Here is a 17,500-nt window from a genome sequence, read left to right on the forward strand (position 1 = left end):
GCTGGTCTCTGATGCGTCCCAGTCCGTCCAGCATGGTGTCCAGAGACTCTCTGCTCAGCTCCACCGTCAGCAGAGACACCGGCTCCAGGCCTGCCGACGGACACGGGTCCTCGATCTGAGGACCACACGAGACCACCTCAGTACAGAGACCTCCTGAGACCTCCTCAGTACAGAGACCTCCTGAGACCACCTCAGTACAGAGACCTCCTGAGACCTCCTCAGTACAGAGACCTCATGAGACCACCTCAGTACAGAGACCTCATGAGCACCTGGAGGTCACGTGACCTCAGCAGGTGGTGGTTCTGGTCCAGTACTCACCTTGAGCTGAACCAGGCAGGTCGGGACGGACATCCGACTGACTGAGTCTGAACCGGTCACCATGTCGACTCTCCAGTCCAAGTCCTTCAGCTGGGGGAGAGAGACTACACACACACACACACACACACACACACACACACACACACACACACAGTTTAAAGCCACACACACACACACACACACACACACACACACACACACACACACACAGTTTAAAGCCACACACACACACACACACACACACACACACACACACACACACACACACACACAGTTTAAAGCCACACACACACACACACACACACACACACACACACACACACAGTTTAAAGCCACACACACACACACACACACACACACACAGTTTAAAGCCACACACACACACACACACACACACACAGTTTAAAGCCACACACACACACACACACACACACACACACACACACAGTTTAAAGCCACACACACACACACACACACACACACACACACACACAGTTTAAAGCCACACACACACACACACACACACACACACACACACACACACACAGTTTAAAGCCACACACACACACACACACACACACACACACAGTTTAAAGCCTCTCTCACACACACACACACACACACACACACACACAGTTTAAAGCCACACACACACACACACACACACACTGTTGGACTCACCCTGATCACTGAGAGCTTCTGTTCTCCACGTCGGACTGAAAAACATCAGAGACACGTGTGATGTCATCACAGCCTGTAGTGACATCACATCTAACCAGCCACCAGGAGGAGGAGCTTCACTTGACACATGTCTATCATTTGATCATGAAGTACAGAGACAGTAGAGGACAACTGAGCTGAGGAGAGTTAAAGGGGCGGGACCTGTTCTCCAGCAGGATCTTGGTGATCAGGTTCTTCAGACTGGAGTGGAACGAGTCGGGGAACAGATGGAGGATCTGCTCCGGAGAACCGAGGTTGTAGGAGAGAACGTGGTGAGACAGAACGTGGAGGGACTGGACCAGCTGGAGACACACACACAGACACACACACACACACACACACACACACACACACACACACACACACACACATAGACACACATAGACACACACACACACAGACACACATGAGTGTTTCCTCTTTTCTTTGACATGTTTTATTCTTTATTTGATTGTTTTTAGTATTTGCTCTATTTTATTTATTCTCTTGTTTGTGTGACTTTAAACTAAAGCTGCTGTTTAAATAAAGTGTTTTATTATTATTATATTATTATTATATTATTATTATTATATTATTATTATTATTATTATATTATTATTATAATATTATTATTTTTATTATATTATTATTATATTATTATTATTATATTATTAGTATTATTATTATATTATTATTATTTTTATTATATTATTATTATATTATTATTATTATTTCTGTTCTCAGAGCTTTTCTCTACTCAATGTAACGTAGAGTCAGCTTTATTTTAGGACCTGAAGACTAGAATGAAAAGTGTGTCTCTGTGTGTGTGTGTGTGTGTGTGTGTGTGTGTGTCTCTGTCTCTGTGTGTGTGTGTGTGTGTGTGTGTGTGTCTCTGTGTGTGTCTCTGTGTCTCTGTGTGTGTCTCTGTGTATGTGTGTGTGTGTGTGTGTGTGTGTCTCTGTGTGTGTGTGTGTGTGTGTGTGTGTGTGTGTGTGTGTGTGTGTGTGTCTCTGTGTGTGTGTGTGTGTGTGTGTGTGTGTGTGTGTGTGTGTGTGTGTGTGTGTGTGTCTCTGTGTGTGTGTGTGTGTGTGTGTGTGTGTCTCTGTGTGTGTGTCTCTGTGTGTGTGTGTGTGTGTGTGTCTGTGTGTGTGTGTGTGTGTGTGTGTGTGTGTGTGTGTGTGTATGTGTGTGTGTGTGTGTGTGTGTGTGTCTGTGTGTGTCTGTGTGTGTGTGTGTGTGTGTGTCTCTGTGTGTGTGTCTCTGTGTGTGTGTGTGTCTCTGTTTGTGTGTGTGTGTGTCTCTGTGTGTGTGTCTCTGTGTGTGTGTGTGTGTGTGTGTGTGTGTGTGTGTCTGTGTATGTGTGTATGTGTGTGTGTGTGTGTGTGTCTGTGTGTGTCTGTGTGTGTGTGTGTGTGTGTGTGTCTCTGTGTGTGTGTGTGTGTGTGTGTGTGTGTGTGTGTGTGTGTGTGTGTGTGTGTGTTACCTGAGCAGCCTGAGTTGTGGGGACGTTGAGTGTTTCTGCCGTCGTCTCCACCAGACGCTGACTCGTCCTCCTGTGACTCTGAACACAAACGTCTCTCACGGCGTCTTTAGACGGAGCCTCAGGAGACAAAGACAAGATGAGACCATGTGACCAGCAGACCATGATGAAGTACTAATACTAATACCTCAGTGTACAAATACTCTGGTACAAGAAGTAGAAAAGTATCATCAAAATATACTCCGTTTCTCAAGTAAAAGTACTCATGGTGCAGTATAATATATATAGTATTATTGATGGATTCATGATTTGAATGACTTTATTTTCTGCTGCTGGTTTAATCTGTAACATGACATCATATTAATAATCTGAATACTAAAGCTGTCACATCAAATATAATATGTACAAGTACCTCATAACAGTACTTGTGTTGAGTACTTGAGCTGAAGAGTTAAGTTATTATAATAAAGAGTTATTATAATAAACATATAATCAACAGTTATTATAATAAAGAGTTATCATAATAAACAGTTAAGTTATTATAATAAACAGTTAAGTTATTATAATAAACAGTTATCATAATAAACAGATATAATAAACAGTTAAGTTATTATAATAAACAGTTAAGTTATTATAATAAACAGTTATTATAATAAACAGATATAATAAACAGTTATTATAATAAACAGATATAATAAACAGTTATTATAATAAACAGTTATTATAATAAACAGTTAAGTTATTATAATAAACAGTTAAGTTATTATAATAAACAGTTATTATAATAAACAGATATAATAAACAGTTATTATAATAAACAGTTATCATAATAAACAGTTAAGTTATTATAATAAACAGTTATAATAAACAGTTAAGTTATAATAATAAACAGTTATCATAATAAACAGTTAAGTTATTATAATAAACAGTTATCATAATAAACAGTTAAGTTATTATAATAAACAGTTATCATAATAAACAGTTAAGTTATAATAATAAACAGTTATCATAATAAACAGTTAAGTTATTATAATAAACAGTTAAGTTATAATAATAAACAGTTATCATAATAAACAGTTAAGTTATTATAATAAACAGTTATCATAATAAACAGTTAGGTTATTATAATAAACAGTTATTATAATAAACAGTTATCATAATAAACAGTTATTATAATAAACAGTTATTATAATAAACAGTTAAGTTATTATAATAAACAGTTAAGTTATTATAATAAACAGTTATCATAATAAACAGTTAAGTTATTATAATAAACAGTTATCATAATAAACAGTTAAGTTATTATAATAAACAGTTATCATAATAAACAGTTAAGTTATTATAATAAACAGTTATCATAATAAACAGTTATCATAATAAACAGATATAATAAACAGTTATCATAATAAACAGTTAAGTTATTATAATAAACAGTTATCATAATAAACAGTTAGGTTATTATAATAAACAGTTATTATAATAAACAGTTATCATAATAAACAGATATAATAAACAGTTATCATAATAAACAGTTAAGTTATTATAATAAACAGTTATCATAATAAACAGTTAAGTTATAATAATAAACAGTTATCATAATAAACAGTTAAGTTATTATAATAAACAGTTATCATAATAAACAGTTAAGTTATTATAATAAACAGTTATTATAATAAACAGTTATCATAATAAACAGTTATCATAATAAACAGTTAAGTTATTATAATAAACAGTTATCATAATAAACAGTTAAGTTATTATAATAAACAGTTATCATAATAAACAGTTAAGTTATTATAATAAACAGTTATTATAATAAACAGTTATCATAATAAACAGTTATTATAATAAACAGTTAAGTTATTATAATAAACAGTTATCATAATAAACAGTTAAGTTATTATAATAAACAGTTATCATAATAAACAGTTAAGTTATTATAATAAACAGTTATTATAATAAACAGTTATCATAATAAACAGTTATTATAATAAACAGTTAGGTTATTATAATAAACAGTTATTATAATAAACAGTTATTATAATAAAGATTAAAGATAAAACGTTTGAATGTGTTTCGTGACGTCACATCCTGTCTGAATCACAGACTGTACATAAAGATCATGATGTTATATTATTGATATCATATTCATAAACACACTGATGCTAGCAGGCTAACCTAAGCTAATCTGAACTATGAACTATGTATTCATATGAATCGAACAACAACAATGAAACCTTTGCTCGAGTCCATCGAGACTGTCGTTATTACGTGGTTATAGATGTTAAGGATCAATACCTTCAGAAGAAGCTGTAAGTTGTCGAAATGTTCGCTCGAGACAGCGGCCGCCATGTTGGCATGTGACGTCACGTAGAGTGTCATGTGACGGTCACTAGGTGCTGCTGCTCATGGGAAATAAAGTTCACTCCGGAAATGACGTGAGAGTAAAGTAAAAGCAGAATAAACGTCACTGTAGCGGGATAAATAAGTAGATATTAAAACAATAATCCAGTTAAAAATATTCTAAATGTATTTAACACCAAAAACATTAACAATATTAGAACATGTTAAGTTCAAATATATGTGTAGAAAATATGAAAACTAGGAAAATACAAAAAATTAAATGTTTTTTAAGAAACCACTGTAAAAAAGGTGCTTTAATAATAATAATAATGATAATTGTAATAATAATTAAAATCATAATAATATTAAACCCTTTCATTATAAAGGCTGATATGCTCATGATTTATAGAAAGATAAAACCAATACAAATCTAAATACATAAATATTAATAATAATAATAATACATTGAAATAATTAAAAATGAACATACATATATACGTATATATATATACGTATATATGTATATACGTATATATATATATATACGTATATATACGTATATATATATATACGTATATATATGTATATATATACGTATATACGTATATATACGTATATATATATGTATGTTCATTTTTAATTATTATATATATACGTATATATACGTATACATGTATATATATATATATACGTATATATGCGTATATACGTATATATGTATATATACGTATATATACGTATATACGTATATATACGTATATATGTATATATACGTATATATATATATATATATATACACGTATATATATATATACACGTATATATATATATATATATATATATATATATATATATATATATATATATATATATATATATATATACGTGTATATATATATATATATATACGTATATATATATATATATATATATATATATATATATATATACGTATATATATACGTATATATCTCCACAAAGCCAGTCAGGTAACCAGGTTGAACCGGGTTGAACCGGGTTGAACCGGCTGATGTTCTAATGCATTATGTCTGATGGTTCACTTCATCGTCTGATCAGACTTAAAATGACAATAATTTATTTGAATTCATGTTTCCATCTTCAAACCTGTAGTTTACTTTTATTCAATGTTAGTCTGTTGTTGTTTAGCATATTAGTTGTACAAGGCTACTACTGCTACTACTAGTACTACTATAGTACTACTACTACTGCTACTACTAGTACTACTGCTACTACTAGTACTACTATAGTACTACTGCTACTACTAGTACTACTACTACTGCTACTACTACTGCTACTATTAGTACTACTACTACTGCTACTACTAGTACTACTGCTACTACTAGTACTACTATAGTACTACTGCTACTACTAGTACTACTACTACTGCTACTACTACTGCTACTATTAGTACTACTACTACTACTAGTACTACTACTACTGTAGGAGCCGCATTTAAGTTGATGTTGATGTATTTTAATTACTGATCTTTTTCTTTTCTTTTTGTTGAATGCAAGTGTGCCCCGCCCACAGCCAGAGGAGGGCAGCCTATAAGAGGGGAGCCATGGCGCATAGGGAGGGGGAGAAAGCGGGTTACGGCAAATACCGTTTCTGACCTCGGCCTCAGCCTGTGACGGCAAGCAGCTGATTAAAGGGAATCAGAAACGCTGAAGAACAAAACCCAAAGGACAAACAAACAACATCTTATGTTCCCCTTTTGTTTTACGTTGCAATCAAATACAAGTATTACTGAACCATCAGATCCTCTGGAGTTTATTTCAGGAAAGGCTGCGAGTCTAACGTGAGGAACCCGAACTCCACATAGTGGCAAAACCGTATAGGGCCAAACACACAGGGGTGAAAGGAACCACCACATCTAGAAGTTTTGCCAGTACAACTACTGCTACTGGTTGCTAGTACTATACTACTACTATTCAGATGTTTTGTTTGCTTACATCGTCATTGGAGGGAGACATTAGTATGAACTATTGTACTTGACTGTCCATACTATAAACTCGTGCCTCTGATAGTAGTACAAGTACAACAACTACTGCTCACGTTCCTCGACTGTTCCTGCTGCTGAACGAGCGTCTGAAGGGACCTGAAGGGACCTGAAGGGAGCTGAAGGGACCTGAAGGGAGCTGAAGGGATCTGAAGGGACCTGAAGGGAGCTGAAGGGATCTGAAGGGAGCTGAAGGGATCTGAAGGGATCTGAAGGGACCTGAAGGGATCTGAAGGGTTAGGGACCTGAAGGAATCTGAAGGGACCTGAAAGGATCTGAAGGGACCAAGATGGACACGACTTCCTGAAGACGGAGAAGGTAAAACTGAAGTATTCACTTCTTTAACTGCAGTAGAAGTACTAATACCACACTAAAACCACACTAAAATTTCTGCATTCAAAAGTAAAAGTACAAAAGTATTGTCATCAAAATGTACTTAAAAGTACCAAAAACAAAAGTACTCATCACATAATTATTGATTAACATTTTAACGTTATTTAATCTATAAAATACATAATGTATCAGTGGATTAATAATCTGATTATATAAAGGAACTAAAGGTATTAAATAAACTGCAGTAAGAAGTACAATATTTACCTCTGAAATGTATCAAGTAGTGTGAAATATAAATACTCAAGTAAAGTACAAGTACAACAAATTTGGACCAACAGCAGGTCCTGGACTAGCAGCAGGTCCTGGACCAGCAGCAGGTCCTGGAGGGCGAGATGAGCTTCATGGAGGGCGACGTCCTCGTCCTCACCGGTCAGCTGGATTCCAGCTGGTTTGAGGGGACTCTGGAGGACCGGTCTGGTTCCTCTGTCGATACCGTGACAACCCACCAAAGACACGCCCACAGATATGCAAATCTTCTGCTTCTTATTTACACTTTATTCACGAGTCCTAAAGATGACCTCATATTTAATATTTAATATATGAATACTGACATATGTTCCCCTTTAAGAGCTTCACCTTCACATTGAACCTCCACAGAAAACACTGCTTCTACAAAACAAGTGTGTAATAAATGTAGTTATTACACACTGACTGACTCGTACAGAACATTACATGTTTCTATGTTTTAAATTTCAGTTTGCAGCCGAACAAATAAACACACTTTAAAAACAATCAGCTTATTCAACCGTGATTCTGCACGTTTTTACTGTAAAACACTGAACAGAAGTCAGAGAATCAGATCTGTGGAACATCATTGATTATTGATTATGATAATAAACATAACTGATGTCCTTAAAGGAACAGTACAAAAGTAAAAAGTACAATATGTACCTCTGAGATGTAGTACAGTAAAAAGTAGCATAAAGTGGAAATACACAAATAAAGTACCTCAAATTGTACTTAAAGACAGTACTTGACTACATGTAAAATAAAAAGATGAATCAGTTCAAAGTCTCTTTGTTTTTATTCTCTTGAGGATTTGTTCACTTTGTTCAGAATATGAAACAGTCTGCAGAGAGGAGGACTCTATCAACACTAATAACACCAGAATAAACTTCTCTTCTTATTCCTGAGTACATTGTTTTTGATGACTCAGCAGTCTTGAAGGCAGGTTATGCAGTTATTAGAATGAATTAGACTACATTAGATCATATCAATCAGTGGATTAAAGTCTGTGTGTTGGAGAAGTAGAAAAACATTTACAGACAAATATAAAAACCCATTGATCATAATGTGAAGAATCAATAATGTTTACACCGTAAATCACCAATAATATAGATTTGTTACATTAAATGAAAGAGTCTCTCTGTAGAAGATCAAGTGTTTGTTCTACTCAGTGTGATTGACAGGAGAGATGATCAGAGGAGCAGAGTTTTTACCACCAGCATTATTCCATGGATTAAAGTATGGGTAGAGTTTCTCAGTGAAGCTGCAGCCAGTAAAGGAGTAGATAAGAGCTGCAGCATCAACGTCATAGAAGGAGACCAGACCCTCCTCATAATCCACAAACACCCCCACCTTCTGAGGCTGACACTTCAGAGAGAGACGGACTGTAGGGTCATCACAAGCTTTGTACTCATTCTCGTTCCTCAAACATATCGTCCAGTATCCATTCTGAGGAGACAGTTTGATTGACAGGAGAGATGATCAGAGGAGCAGAGTTTGTACCACCATGATTAAGATGAGGATTAAAGAGTGGGTAGAGTTTCTCAGTGAAGCAGCAGCCAGTAAAGGAGTAGATAAGAGCTGCAGCATCAACGTCATGAAAGGAGACCAAACCCTCCTCATAATCCACAAACACCCCCACCTTCTGAAGCTGAGACTTCAGAGAGAGACGGACTGGAGGGTTAGTGAGAGCAATGTACACATTCTCATTAATCAACCCTATCGTCCAGTATCCATTCTGAGGAGACAGTGTGATTTCTCCCTTCCTGTTGATCAACTCTCTGGCCACTCCTAAAGACCACTCAGTCTTCTCTTTAACCTGAACCTCGTAGTAAAATCTTCCTGAAGAGAAACTCTGATTTGATAAGACATTTAAATATCTATCAAATCTCTCTGGATTGTCTGGGAAATCCTGCTCTTCATCACCATGTTTAACTTGTTTTCCATCATCAGACAGAATGAGTTCAGGATTTGCTGTATCAGGATCAAGTCTCACATCTACTGCAGACTGCTGGACCCGCTTCAGCTCGACCTCAAACAGCTTCTTCATCTGTTCACTGAGCGTCTCCTCCAGCTGATTCAAAGCTCTCACCACAGTCCCCTCATGTGAAGGTGGACTGACTCTGACTCCTGTCCAGTTCTTGGTGGGTGGAGCAGTGTTCAGGGTCCTGAAGCTCTGGAGGAGGTGGAGGTGGTCTTCAGAGCGTGAGAGCTGCTCCACCTCAGTGCTTCTCTTCTTCAGCTCAGAGATTTCCTGTTCCAGCTCTTTGATGAAGCCTTCAGCCTGTTTCTCTGTCTTTCTCTGCTTCTCTTTGATCGTGTCGATGAGCTCGTTTAGTTTACTCTCAACAGACTTCATCAGAGCGGTGAAGACCTGAACACCATCTGCTATCTCTCTGTCTCCATCTTCCTCACTGAGCTCCACTGAGTGTTTGATCTCCTGAATCTTCAGTTGTCTCTTCTGGATCATCTGCTGAACTTCAGCCTCAGTCTTCCCCAGCTCGGCCTTCTTTCCTTCATATTCTTCTTTCAGAGGAACAACATCATGGTTCTTGTGGTCTAAAACAGTGCAGAGCATGCAGACACACATCTGGTCGGTCTTACAGAACAGCTCCAGCAGTTTGTCGTGCTCCATACACATCCTGTCTTCCAGGTTCTCCACAGGGTCGATCAGCTGATGTCTTTTCAGACCTGACGTTGTCAGATGAGGCTCCAGGTGAGTCTCACAGTAGGAGACCAGACACACCAGGCAGGACTTCATGGCCTTCAGTTTGGTTCCAGTGCAGACGTCACAGGGAACTTCTCCTGGTTTGGCAGCTTGTTGCTCTGAGCTGCTGCTGCTGGTTTTCTGTTGAGCTGACTGTCTGAACTGAGCAGCCATCTCAGAGATGAAGGTATTGACCAGCAGTTCAGGTCTGGTCTTAAAAGCTTTGTTACAGTAGGGACACTGATAGGGGACATTAACGTTCCAGTGTTGAGTGATGCAGGTTTTACAGAAGTTGTGTCCACATGGTATGGTGACTGGATCAGTGAACACCTCCTGACAGATGGAGCACAGAAACTGATCTTCAGTCAGCAGACAGCTGGAAGCAGACATATCTACACTCTGAGGACAAGAAGAGTGACAAAACAAATCTGTTATTTCATCTTTAGCAGCAGTAACAGAGTGAACAGGTAGTGTTTTCACATCGTGGGTCTCTGTGTGTCATCAGGTAGAATGAGTCCTGGAGACATCTACTGTAGAGGGTTCGGGTCTCACCTGAGCCTCTGACCCGAGGTGGTGAACTGAAGTCAGATTGTAGGAATTAAATGTGATGTGATGACGCCTCTCACACATTTAATGTCACTTCATATCACGTGTTACTTTGCACGTCTGAATCCTCTTTATCATGAACTCTCAAAGCAGCAGTATTATTTGTGCTGATGAGTCACAACTACTACAATGCTTGGTGTTCAGTGTGTGGTTGAATGTGGCCGTGTTGAGGCTGAACCATGAGGCTGATCAGGTTTTACAAGTCAGATTGTTTTTATTAAAGTGGCCGTGCGTCATTTCCTTCTTTTGTGCACACGTACACTTTAAGTATGGATCCTACACACTTCATAAATGAGACATATTATTACACTATATACATCATTTCTCTCCACAACCCCCACGGTCACCAGGTGGACCTCAGCTAAACATTTGTCCAGTGGAACTTCCTGTCCGAGTAGTTCTGAGGTTTGATGTCACATCAGATATGATCAGCTGAACTGCGTCACAAAGACAGACAGCAGGAACTACACAAACAGTGACATTGAGGAAAAAAGGCTTTGAAGTTTAAGGATATTTACCAGATTGTGTCACAGCTTGTTGTAACACGTCAAACTTCTGTCTTTACAGGTCATTAAAGTCAAGAGATAAAATCAGATACGGAACATTTAAGCTACACTAGTTAGCTTCTAGCAGGCCTAGTTTATCTGATGTTACTTATGTTTCTTGGCTACAGTTTTGGTTTCTCTCTTGAACTACATGTTGACTACATTTGGTCTGTAGAACAGTGAACTCACCAGAGTTTGTGTTGTTGAGAAGAAGCTGCTGGATTCAGTTGAATGTTTCTTTACAGAGAAACAGAGAGACTCTGCTGTCACTCAGGCTAACTTTACTTTCACTTCAGGTAAAGTGACTCAGCAGATCTCCTCCTTCAGAGTAGCTCCTCCTCTCAGTGAAGCTCTGTGAAGGAGCTTTTACTGTCTCTTTAAGAAACACCTGACATTCAAACAGCATGAGTTTGACTTTTTATTATTATTCTAGTTTTCTTTGTGTTTTAAACGTTAAATCTGAAATACTGTATGTTTCTTTACACATTTTAAAGGTTTGTGAGTATTCTTTTAAACATCCTATTGCTGCTGTCTTGACTAGATTAAACCTTTATGAGATTAACTGGTTAAATAAAATAACAATGATAATAAAATATTATTACTATATAATAAAGTACACAGCAGCCAAAAGACAAACAAGTACAAACAGACAACATAACAGAAGATATTCTAGTAGAAGCAATACAAAGTACTCATCATGCAGAATTATGTATTTTATATTATTGAAGCATTAATGAGTCCATCACTTTAAAGGTGAACTTTATAAACTGCTGCTAGTTTATGCTACAATAATACATAATTTATTAGTTGATCATATTTCATTTTAATATTCTATAAAGAAACTGAAGTTATTAAATAAACGTAGTGGAATAAAAAGTACAATATGTACCTCTGAGAAGTAGAAAATACTCAAGTAAAACACAAGTGTACTTTAGTGCAGTACTTGAGTAAATGTACTTAGTTACTTTCCACCACTGGTTGGTGTATTTTTCCACTTTCGTTGGAGCTAGGCTAGCAGTTTCCCTCTGTTTCCAGTCTTTGTGCTAAGCTAGGCTAACCACCACTTTTCTCAACTGGCTCCCAAAATGTTGGACTGTCCCTTTAAGATGAATCAATAACTTTATTAAATAAATCCTAAAGGGTAATACTATCTGTATTGTACTGTAGTACTGCTGTACTGCTGTAGATGATGACGTATAAAGAACAGACTTTAGTGTGATTTAACTGTAGATGATAACAAAGGAACATGATTAATAATTCAAAGTTTGTGTTGTTTTATTTTATTTTAGACTCCAGGAGTTATTGTTCTTATTCAGGTAAACATTCTGTTGATACGTTTATTCAACACAAAGACGGAAAATTATCCTAAAAATGAAGTTTATTTTTATGACACGTTGATGTATTTAAAATGTGTTTTCTCTGGTTAAAGTCTGAGGTGAAACTTTAAAGTTCTGTTCTTTGATCATCTGTAAGGGAAATGAAGTGAAACAGAAACATGTTGAAGTTTAAAGTTTTAGATAAACTTTGACGTTTGTTCTACAGAAACAAGAACGTGTTTCTGAAATAAATCTACTTCTTCTCTGAGCGAAACATTCTCAACGTCCTCCACTGAGAGAGGATGAAGTACTCTACTCTCAAGTACATACAAGTACATCCGTGCTCTGAGTAATCGTGACACCATTTCTCACCATTTTCAATATTTCTACAAACATTTTTATTATGTATTATTAGTATTTTTTGTAACAGAGTATTTTTATTATGTATTATTAGTATTTTTAATGGAACAGAGTATTTGTATTATGTATTATTATTAGTTTTTTATGTAACAGGTCATTTTTTCAGTGTTATATTAATAATTTTTAATAACATATTTTTAAAGTGTCGTATTGACTCCACTTTATTTATTGACATAGAACATTTCATTCAAACATGTTTCACATAGAAAATAATAGAACAAAATAACATTAGAAAAATGTGCAGGACTTAACAATACAAGAATAAAACAATAAAAAAAGAATAAAAGAATAAAATGTGAAAGGTTTTTTCCATGTAGGTTATTCACATACAAAAAATTATAATAACAATTACAATAACATATGATGAGGATACTTTAAAAATACTATGACAAAATGTACAGTATAAATATATAATAACTTTAAATGTTTACTTAAGTAAAGGATCTAAATTGTTGTAGTTGTTGTAGTTCCGTCTTCCGGCCGACAGAGGGCGCAGCACTGCAGCTTGTTTTCCTTCTCAACTTCCGCCTGTGGATTTAAACTTCCGCCGGAAGTCTGATCGGTCTCTTTTACCAGGCCGATCCAACATGGTGGGTATTTTTCGCACGCCTAGCTGACTAATCTAAAGTAATCCTCGCGTTTCGAGGCTGTTTGTTCATCACTGATTTAATCCACCGACACCGGAGAGTTTAACTCAGCAGGATATCTAAGTATTGACGTTAGATGACTCGAGTGAGAGCGGTTAGTCTGCGCTGTTGTAGCTGAGAAACTGCCGCCAAGTGAAGGAGCGGAGCCGCTGAATGAGGAGCGGATCTCATTCACATTTATATCCGCTTAAAGAACCGGACCAGCGGAGTAACAATGTCGTTCAGTGGGTTAAAACACGGGCGGTTAAAGCGGTTAACCGCTGATGAATACTACTCACCGTTAGCTTACCAGGCTAAACTGGAGTTAGCTTCGGCTAGCAACCGTTACCGAGCATCTCACCGGGAAGAGCTGGTTTAAACCTCTCCGGTGTGCGCGAGGGTCCAGATAATACGGACATGAAGTGTTGTAGTCCAGTGTTTATGACGACATGCATCTATGAACCGTGGTGGTTCGTCTCATTCATTCAGTGGTATTACATCAGTCATGTTTAATGCTCCACCTGTCTGAAGGTGTGGAGGAACGAGAATTCTGTGAAATATGTAAATCTTCAGTTCTCATCAGCAGAGATTCAAAGCTGGTCTGTCTCCTTCTAAACGCGTCGAGACTCTAATCTACACCAAGATGGCCGCCTGTGATGTCTTTAATGGACCGCTTTGTTTTCTTCCTTCAGGGACGAGTCAGGACCAAGACGGTGAAGAAGGCCGCCCGGGTCATCATCGAGAAGTACTACACCCGACTGGGGAGCGACTTCCACACCAACAAGAGGGTCTGTGAGGAGATCGCCATCATCCCCAGCAAGAAGCTCCGCAACAAGATCGCCGGGTCAGTTTAAATAATAATAATAATGTCTGTCTGTCTACTTCCTGTATCGAAAGTGTCCATGGCGTCCTCGTCGTCAGGTCATTGATAGTACAGGAAGATCAACCTGAGAGCCTTTCCCGTGTGTGAAGGATCCTCTGTTCCTCTCAGACCCTGATGCTCTTACACAGCTTTAACCCTGAACGTTCCTCCGTGGACTCTGGTTACTCACTTCCTGTTCCGTGTGGACGTTCACGTCTCTGGTGCTCACTTCCTGCTGCAGGTATGTGACGCATCTGATGAAGAGGATCCAGAGAGGTCCGGTCAGAGGCATCTCCATCAAACTGCAGGAGGAGGAGCGAGAGAGGAGGGACAACTACGTGCCCGAGGTCAGTGAACGCACCGGATATAAATGTGTAATAACTGCTGATGAAGAGAGAAGCTGCTCGCTGTGATTAAACAAGTTTTCTTAAAATTAAAAACAGATGAGCATTAATGTAAAGTGTCTACTTCCTGTATCGAAAGTGTCCATGACGTCCTCGTCGTCAGGTCATTGATAGTACAGGAAGATCAACCTGAGAGCCTTTCCCGTGTGTGAAGGATCCTGTTCCTCTCAGACCCTGATGCTCTCACACAGCTTTAACCCTGAAACCTGAAGTTTATATGTTTAAACCTGAAGTTAATATAACTTTAAACCTTAAATCTGATGTTTGTATACGTTTAAACCTTAAACTTAAAGTTTATATAACCTTAAACCTGATGTTTGTATAAGTTTAAATCTAAAGTTTATATAACCTTAAACCTGATGTTTATGTTTAAACCTGAAGGTTATATACGTTTAAACCTGAAGTTTATATAAGTTTAACCCTTAAACCTGACGTTTATATAACCTTAAACCTGACGTTTATATAACCTTAAACCTGAAGTCGATGTGTTTAAACCTGAAGTTTATATACGTTTAAACCTGACGTTTATATATGTTTAAACCTGGCGTTTATATACGTTTAAACCTGGCGTTTATATACGTTTAAACCTGACGTTTATATATGTTTAAACCTGACGTTTATATAAGTTTAAACCTGAAGTTTATATATGTTTAAACCTGAAGTTTATATATGTTTAAACCTGACGTTTATGTACGTTTAAACCTGACGTTTATATGCGTTTAAACCTGACGTTTATATACGTTTAAACCTGACGTTTATATACGTTTAAACCTGACATTTGTATAAGTTTAATCCTTAAACATGAAGTTTATATGTTTAAATCTGACGTTTATATACGTTTAAACCTGATGTTTATATATGTTTAAACCTGAAGTTTATATAAGTTTAAACCTGAAACAAAGAATAGAAAAAGTTACTTTATTGATTATTAGAAAAATCTGCAGATTAATCTTCTGTTGCAGCAATGAAATGATGCATTCAGGGACAGAGGAAAAATGAGACACGGATGAGTTTGTGCTGTAACTCGTATCTGTGTGTTGTGTACCTGCACCCGTGTGTTCTTGTAGTTCTTACCTCTGTGTTCTTGTTGTTTACCTCTGTGTTCTTGTAGTTCTTACTTCTGTGTTCTTGTAGTTCTTACCTCTGTGTTCTTGTAGTTCTTACCTCTGTGTTGTTGTTGTTCTTACCTCTGTGTTGTTGTTGTTCTTACCTCTGTGTTGTTGTTGTTGTTCTTACCTCTGTGTTGTTGTTGTTGTTCTTACCTCTGTGTTGTTGTTGTTGTTGTTCTTACCTCTGTGTTGTTGTTGTTGTTCTTACCTCTGTGTTGTTGTTGTTGTTGTTCTTACCTCTGTGTTCTTGTTCTTACCTCTGTGTTGTTGTTGTTGTTGTTCTTACCTCTGTGTTCTTGTTGTTCTTACCTCTGTGTTCTTGCTGTTTACCTCTGTGTTCTTGTGTACCTGTGCAGGTGTCGGCTCTGGACCAGGAGCTCATTGAAGTTGATCCCGACACAAAGGAGATGCTGAAGCTGCTGGTGAGTCTCTACTGTTTAGAGTTTACTGCAGTAACCAAGGTAGTATTTAAATATTCTACTACTTAATGTATGCAGAGTGTATTAAAGTACTGCTTACAAGACGTTTACATTCCTAAAGTGTGGTATTGGTACTTTTACTACCTGATTCTACCACTGATTACTAGAGTTGTGTATTAATACCTCATCAGAGCAGCAAAGGTCAGTATAAAGATGAGAATGAATATTTAAATATAAAACACTGAGGTAAAGTCTGGACAGAAATCCTCAGTTTTATTATTTATATTTAATAACGTGTTGAACGTTCTTTGATCCTTCAGAACATCAAAGGAAACATAACAAGCTGCTATGAATGATTATTAGACCTGAACTTTAAAATGTTTGTTTATCGTTAACAATCCGAATCTTAAAGTTTAAACAAGTTGTTGTAAAGTGTCTACTTCCTGTATCGAAAGTGTCCATGACGTCCTCGTCGTCAGGTCATTGATAGTACAGGAAGATCAACCTGAGAGCCTTTCCCGTGTGTGAAGGATCCTGTTCCTCTCAGACCCTGATGCTCTCACACAGCTTTAACCCTGAAACCTGAAGTTTATTTAACTTTAAACCTGATGTTTATATAACCTTAAACCTGATGTTTATATAGTTCAAACCTTAAACCTGATCTTTATGTAGTTTAAACCTTAAACCTGAAGTTTATATAGTGCAAACCTTAAACCTGAAGTTTATATAGTGCAAACCTTAAACCTGATGTTTATATAGTTTAAACCTGAAGTTTATATAACCTTAAACCTGATGTTTATATAAGTTTAAACCTGAAGTTAATATAGTTCAAACCTTAAACCTGATGTTTATATAGTTTAAACCTGAAGTTTATATAACCTTAAACCTGATGTTTATATAACCTTAAACCTGATGTTTATATAACCTTAAACCTGATGTTCATATAACCTTAAACCTGATGTTTATATAGTTTAAACCTTAAACCTGAAGTTTATATAGTGCAAACCT

At 36.7% G+C, this 17,500-nt stretch overlaps 3 protein-coding genes and 3 non-coding genes across 7 annotated transcripts in view; 4 read left to right on the top strand and 2 right to left on the bottom strand.

Moving 5' to 3' along the window:
* commd9 (COMM domain containing 9) overlaps positions 1 to 4,867 on the bottom strand; it is a 5,170-nt gene extending 303 nt beyond the window's left edge. Inside the window, exons 1-6 of the mRNA XM_068722916.1 lie at positions 4,796 to 4,867; positions 2,501 to 2,617; positions 1,201 to 1,340; positions 1,000 to 1,034; positions 319 to 422; positions 1 to 115 (exon numbers count right to left, since the gene is read on the bottom strand). The exon at positions 1 to 115 is cut by the window's left edge and continues 303 nt beyond it. Of these exons, the coding sequence (XP_068579017.1) occupies positions 1 to 115; positions 319 to 422; positions 1,000 to 1,034; positions 1,201 to 1,340; positions 2,501 to 2,617; positions 4,796 to 4,849 (565 nt within the window). The 5' untranslated portion in view covers positions 4,850 to 4,867. The remainder of the gene's footprint in view (positions 116 to 318; positions 423 to 999; positions 1,035 to 1,200; positions 1,341 to 2,500; positions 2,618 to 4,795) is intronic.
* A 3,391-nt stretch (positions 4,868 to 8,258) lies between these two features.
* Positions 8,259 to 11,606, bottom strand: LOC137881367 (E3 ubiquitin-protein ligase TRIM39-like). Of its 2 annotated transcripts, XM_068723285.1 has the most exons (3): positions 11,526 to 11,606; positions 9,181 to 10,584; positions 8,259 to 8,927 (listed from the first exon to the last, which is right to left on the bottom strand). In XM_068723285.1, exons 2-3 carry the CDS (start codon positions 10,573 to 10,575, stop codon positions 8,643 to 8,645), a joined length of 1,680 nt encoding a protein of 559 aa, XP_068579386.1. In that variant the 5' UTR covers positions 10,576 to 10,584; positions 11,526 to 11,606; the 3' UTR covers positions 8,259 to 8,642. The 2 variants fall into 2 exon arrangements, with proteins under 2 accessions (XP_068579386.1, XP_068579385.1); XM_068723284.1 differs by having other exon boundaries at positions 8,792 to 10,584.
* A 2,007-nt stretch (positions 11,607 to 13,613) lies between these two features.
* zgc:114188 (40S ribosomal protein S17-like) overlaps positions 13,614 to 17,500 on the top strand; it is a 4,225-nt gene continuing 338 nt past the window's right edge. Inside the window, exons 1-4 of the mRNA XM_068723713.1 lie at positions 13,614 to 13,662; positions 14,391 to 14,542; positions 14,802 to 14,907; positions 16,430 to 16,495. Of these exons, the coding sequence (XP_068579814.1) occupies positions 13,660 to 13,662; positions 14,391 to 14,542; positions 14,802 to 14,907; positions 16,430 to 16,495 (327 nt within the window). The 5' untranslated portion in view covers positions 13,614 to 13,659. The remainder of the gene's footprint in view (positions 13,663 to 14,390; positions 14,543 to 14,801; positions 14,908 to 16,429; positions 16,496 to 17,500) is intronic.
* LOC137881978 (small nucleolar RNA SNORA71) lies at positions 14,582 to 14,708 on the top strand. Its single transcript, XR_011103893.1, has one exon. It is a non-coding gene; the product is annotated as a small nucleolar RNA SNORA71 (small nucleolar RNA).
* Positions 15,030 to 15,154, top strand: LOC137881976 (small nucleolar RNA SNORA71). Its single transcript, XR_011103891.1, has one exon. It is a non-coding gene; the product is annotated as a small nucleolar RNA SNORA71 (small nucleolar RNA).
* Positions 16,934 to 17,058, top strand: LOC137881977 (small nucleolar RNA SNORA71). Its single transcript, XR_011103892.1, has one exon. It is a non-coding gene; the product is annotated as a small nucleolar RNA SNORA71 (small nucleolar RNA).

This window comes from Cebidichthys violaceus, unplaced genomic scaffold (genome assembly GCF_023349555.1).
Source record: "Cebidichthys violaceus isolate CVI_PGR_0920_01 unplaced genomic scaffold, fCebVio1.0.p SCAF_3, whole genome shotgun sequence".
Taxonomy (NCBI): Eukaryota; Metazoa; Chordata; class Actinopteri; order Perciformes; family Stichaeidae; genus Cebidichthys; species Cebidichthys violaceus.